The sequence below is a fragment of the Quercus robur genome, chromosome 5 (assembly GCF_932294415.1).
Source record: "Quercus robur chromosome 5, dhQueRobu3.1, whole genome shotgun sequence".
NCBI lineage: Eukaryota > Viridiplantae > Streptophyta > Magnoliopsida > Fagales > Fagaceae > Quercus > Quercus robur.
Window position 1 is genome coordinate 3,227,111 of NC_065538.1, and position 5,369 is coordinate 3,232,479.

The 5,369-nt window shown below is 33.5% G+C and overlaps 1 protein-coding gene across 5 annotated transcripts in view; it reads right to left on the reverse strand.

The window, feature by feature from the left end:
- The window catches only part of LOC126724848 (nuclear pore complex protein NUP107), a 22,818-nt gene extending 18,621 nt beyond the window's left edge, over positions 1-4,197 (reverse strand). The window contains exons 1-4 of one of the 5 annotated variants that reach the window (XM_050429266.1): positions 4,034-4,197; positions 2,879-3,246; positions 2,474-2,543; positions 1,087-1,202 (exon numbers count right to left, since the gene is read on the reverse strand). In XM_050429266.1, the coding sequence (XP_050285223.1) occupies positions 1,087-1,202; positions 2,474-2,543; positions 2,879-3,246; positions 4,034-4,119 (640 nt within the window). In that variant the 5' untranslated portion in view covers positions 4,120-4,197. The remainder of the gene's footprint in view (positions 1-1,086; positions 1,203-2,473; positions 2,544-2,878; positions 3,247-4,033) is intronic. The other 4 variants (XM_050429269.1, XM_050429268.1, XM_050429264.1 and 1 more) reach the window with 4 other exon arrangements.
- Between the last annotated feature and the right edge of the window lie 1,172 nt (positions 4,198-5,369).

The window sequence follows — 5,369 nt, forward strand, 5'->3', positions numbered from 1 at the left end:
TGTAGCCTCATGTACTTGGGTTGCACCCTCTCTTTTGAAATGTTTACTGCGTAAGTTATTTATAAAGTAAGTTTGGAATCCAAAAATTACACAAAAATAAATGTCTGATATCAAAATAAATAAATAAAATACATAATTTAATATACCTCTTTTTAAGAAGCAAACACAATTCCATAATATCTTAATTTTCAAAAAAAAAAAAAAAAATTCAAAGTTGATCTCTAGGAACAATACATCATGAGGAAGAAATTTTCAAAGGGATAGATGCTAGAAGTTACACACTAAGAGAGGTGGGGGGCTGCCTAAATGATACACATCATTAAAAGTTTGAATTCTGTTCCATTCTGGTGCTTGGACCTGTGCAAAAGGACCCCCCCTATTCTGTCTCGTCCTCAATTCTGGACTATTCCAACCTGAACCGGTGTTTCATCCCACTGCCGTGATCTACTGTTTACTTCTACCAGTAAAAGAAATTGATGACCAAAGAGAAATCGTAAACCAAAATACAAAAATTGATGAAATTTGGGGCAAAACGCTACCTGAATAACAAGAGCAGCGAAACAAGCTTCTGTGAAAAGAAGACTTGAGAGAGAGGGAAAGAGAAAAAGATGATAAAGACTTAAAACAACAGTTCACGTGTGAGGGTTGTTGACCTTTGGAAATTGAGTTGAAACTTTTTTTTATTTAGGAAGCTTCCAGGAAGTTCATAGTTATAAATATAGTCTAACCATCTTGTTTGTATACAGGAATAACACAATTTCTTTTCTTTTCCCTTTAGTATAACTCTTCACTTAATTTGTATTTTATATAGCACTTCACTAGGATATTGATTTAACTTGAATAAATTACTTTGAAACTAGTTAATCTTTGCATGTATTTCTCTCACAATTAGCTTAACAATACCAATAATAATAGCATCAAAAGTAGAAGAGTCTCAGGAATAATCCCGAAATGGTGCACTTCAGTTCCAGTAGCTAACCCAGAACAGAATTCAAAACCATGCATTATTACCAGCAGTTCATAAAAAGATCCTAACAAACTGAATCCACAAAGCATCAAAAAGAGAAGAGGTTAAAGATTTATTTCCTTTCCCAAAGAGGTACCACAAAAGAGACCAGGAAGCAGCCTCGTCAAGCAGGAGTCGAGCCTTCTGCCTCATCAATTTGTCCTCTACTACCCGATGCTGTACATTGGACCCATATCTGTAGAGGAAATGCACATAAAAGAAGTCAAACAGCCACCAAAGAAACAAATATTACCTATATTCTACCAGAAAGAACAAAGAATATGAATGATTTTGAATTGCGCAGTTGCTACAATTCGAATGGCAAAGTCAAAGACTCCAAGCCAAGCACAAATTAGACCAACAATTATCTTTTTATAGTATAACCCTTTGTTACACATAATAGTTACAAAGATCAACAATAATTCCATAACATAGGCATCCACAGCATAAGCTAAAACACTCAACCCCAGGAAGCAAGACCAGTTGTAGGGATCGACGGCAACCCTGCTTGGTTCAATATCCAGATCAAGTTGCATCACACAGAACCATATTTTTTTAACAAAAATATTGATAAGCATCTATTACATACTAAGCATAAAGGTCATCCCAATCATTGACAGGATATAAAATAATGGCTTCTCCTCTATTAATTTGCTTCTCCAATTTGGGGTAGTTTAGCCAAGAAGAAAGATAATCCTCTTTCACTTTATGTAGATTACACATTAGAGTATTTCATTTGTGTGGAAATTCAATTTTGGATGCTCAAACCTTAGGGTTTGTTTGGTATGGAGGGGGTATAGTGAGGGTACAGGGAATGGGTGTGGTTAGAAAATTTTGGGGAATATTTAAAATTGGTATGGAGGGGGTGTAGAGAGGGGACAGGGAATGGGTGGGGTGAGAAAATTTTGGGGAATATTTAGAAAAGGGAAAGGGGGGGGGGGGGGGAGTTAGGGACAGAAAATCCAATACAAAACACCAAGCTCTCAAGCTCACTGTTACCCTATTTCTTTCTCTACAAGCTTCAGTCATGAGATTTCACTGAAACTGGAATCTTCTTCCTTTTCTTTTCCCCTTTTACCACCTGTGACATTACATTTTATATGTATATTTTTTGTTGTATTGGATGAAAATGGAATCTTCTTCTTTTTCTTTTCCCCCCTTCTGACACCTGTGATGTTACATTCTGATTGGATCAATATCTCTCACTAATAAAAAATTTGATTCTATACCATATCCTTGAACAAATGAAGAAAGAATGAATCACAAAGTTAATATTAAAAATGAAGTTAAGCCTGGTGCAAAGTAAAAACTTAGACCCACTACAGCGTCATTGCATCTATCAGACTATCACTATTAAATAATGGAAAACAGGTAAATGAAATAACGCCATGTGTGAATCTATGTGCATTTGCATACTGAAAAACATATCTATCTATTTATAAATATTATCAATAGTAGAGGACAAACCTCATTGACTCTGAAACGTTTCGGCAAGATCTCTCAAATCTTAGTATCAGATCAGGAATAGGCATCAAACCTGCAAAGAAAATGAACTATAGAAGTAAGGACATGAAAAATGTTAATATGCTACATCTAGCACTATTGCAAGATTTCAACAAAAGCAATAACAATGAGATGGAGTTGAGATCAGTGACAATATATATATTCCCCAAGTAACAAAATTTCAAGCTGAGAACACTTTTCTGAATGAACAACCATTTCATCCCTGCCACAACCAGGTCACCAGCCAAATAAAATAGAAAAATTCAATAACAAATTATTTCAATGAACTGAAGGCATCATTTAAAAGAAAGGTGATGTTGGAATAAATTTGAGTATTGCAAAATAGTACAAAAAGGTTAATTCAAGCACCTTGAATAGCAGAATCAAGTAGAGATGCAAATAGAGCAAAAGTTGTATCTCCAACATCAGCGAATGAGTCATCCTCATGCTTACAAGCTTTTAGCGAATAGCGAACTGAATCAGTACCGGTATCCATATCTGTCATTCCATGACCATCAATGGACGATATCCATTTAGAAGCAGATCGTGTCCTTGCAGGTGTTCCTTCTGAGTGATCAGCAACAATGCTCTCAGCCTCTTGTTTAATATTTTCAAGAAAAAGGGCCGCATTAGTTGGGCTATGGATACTCTGTCCATCATACAATAGCCTGGATTCACTGAACTTTGAGACTGAACGTTCTCGAAGGGGCGATATGCTTGTAGCTGAGTGCCTTTTCCTGTACACATTACATCTTTATACGATGGTATACACATAACAGAAAGCACAGCTAATTTCACACAATAATAATTCCAAAGTGAAATAAGTATGAGATTTGGATTTCCAATAAATATACTTGAAATGTCCAATACCAAGATTTTACCACCATACAATACCAATTCAAATACAGTATAACATATAAACAGAAGCCCATTAAGGCATTACTTATAAAGACAATCAAATATTCACAAAATGAGCAACAGTAGGTGCTACATGTACTTGACTTCAAATCTTATCACAAATATCTACCTTAAAATTAGTTCCAAGTCGATTTAAATGTTCTCAACAAAAGGGAGCTGTTTAAAAAAAGTGAACCAAAAATATAGTCTAAATTACGTTTTTATTTCAATTCAATACTTATAATGGAGGAAGGGGAATTTGAATCCAGGACGTCTCCGTTGGAAATACCAAGAGGTGTCAGTTGAGCTACGAGGCTCTTAAGCCCAAAACATAGCCCCGTGTGTGTATAACTTAACTTTTAAAAACTACAAATATATGTATATCGATAAGTGTTCAAACTCCCATGGAACTGGGAATTGGGAATTGGGATGGCCACATTCATCTTCTACATAGCATATCATGGACTTCATAGGAATGATTCTCTTTCACCTATTCTACTTTGAAGTATATATATAATGCAAAACTTCATATATCCCATAAGCATTTGTTAAACTCTTTCAAACCCTAAAAATATTTTCAGAACAAAGAAAAATGGGAGGCATTGATATATAATATGTGAAGTGTACCCGTAACGGCGAAATTGCTCTCTGACAGTGAGGTCTTTAGGGTTCATGTTGCTAGGAGAAGTGTCCATGTCCATATCGACGTCCATTTCTGCTTCCGATACGTCGTCGTTTTTGGACTTGGAGCTCAGCAAGGCTTAAACCCTAGAAAAGCTAAAACTTTGAACAAAGGTAAAAACCCTGGTTTTAGGCAATAGATACTACTGTCCACTGTAATAAAGGTAAAAAGTGAGTGCGGGGTTGGGTCGAAGCGCACCGTTTTGCTTTTGAAATCTGCGGAAGTAATTAATAATTTCACTATATAAACATTTTAAATTTTAAGTTACTATTTGGGTAAATGCTAGATTCTACTATAACTTTTCAAAAATGTCAAATTTACTCTCTAATCACAAATGACATTACACCATTTGAAAGTTCTCTACTTTTTCAAGTTTTCTATTTTCTTCTAATAAATTTTGTTAAGTGTACAGATTAAACAGTGACTACATTACAATTATATGCACAAAAGAGAGTTTAGGTAGTCTTACAATGATTGCATTATGACAAATGTTAGACAAAATTTAGGTACTGTTCCTTATGTTTCTTTCTTAAAATTTAGCCATGTGACTACGTAACTAAAAAAATAAATTTTCATCCTATGAGAAAAAAATCCGCATGGCAGAATTTTAAGAAAAGAACCTAAGGAACAACATCTAAATACTGTACCTAAGTCTTGCCCTTATAAGAATGTTTGAGTAGTTAATGATAGATAAATAGATTTCATAAATGGAGAAAGAAGCCAAAAGGCATGAGATTTTTCAAATGATGTAATAAAGAGATGTTTGTGCTTTGGGAGCAAATTGTATTTTTTTATTAAAAAAAAAAAAACTTGATTCTAGTATTCTACCTTATATTAACCCAAACCTCATCAAGTTTTTATTTATTTAAGAAGAACACATCATGTTGTTTAAATTCTTATTTTATCCTATAGATGAATCCCAGTCGATTTTAAATGACATTATATTTATATATAAACTAACCTCATGCATGTGTTTAAAGGTTTTTTTTTTTTTTTTTTTTTTTGTCCTTTTTGGCTTTTTAATTCTATTGTGTACTAAAAAAAAAATAACTTTTTTGACAAAAATATAAATTACGATGATAACATGGAAAAACGTAAGCTTTCAAAAATTTAGATCAGTCAAAAAAAAAAAAAAAAAAAAAACTCAGACTTTTATTTTTTTTATATAGCTATAGATTGTACTATTGTTTATAAAAAAGCTTTATAAAAACTGAAACATGGAAGATTGCCCACATCACTATCTTTATATACTGTAAAGACTATATAAAAAAACTAAATTGC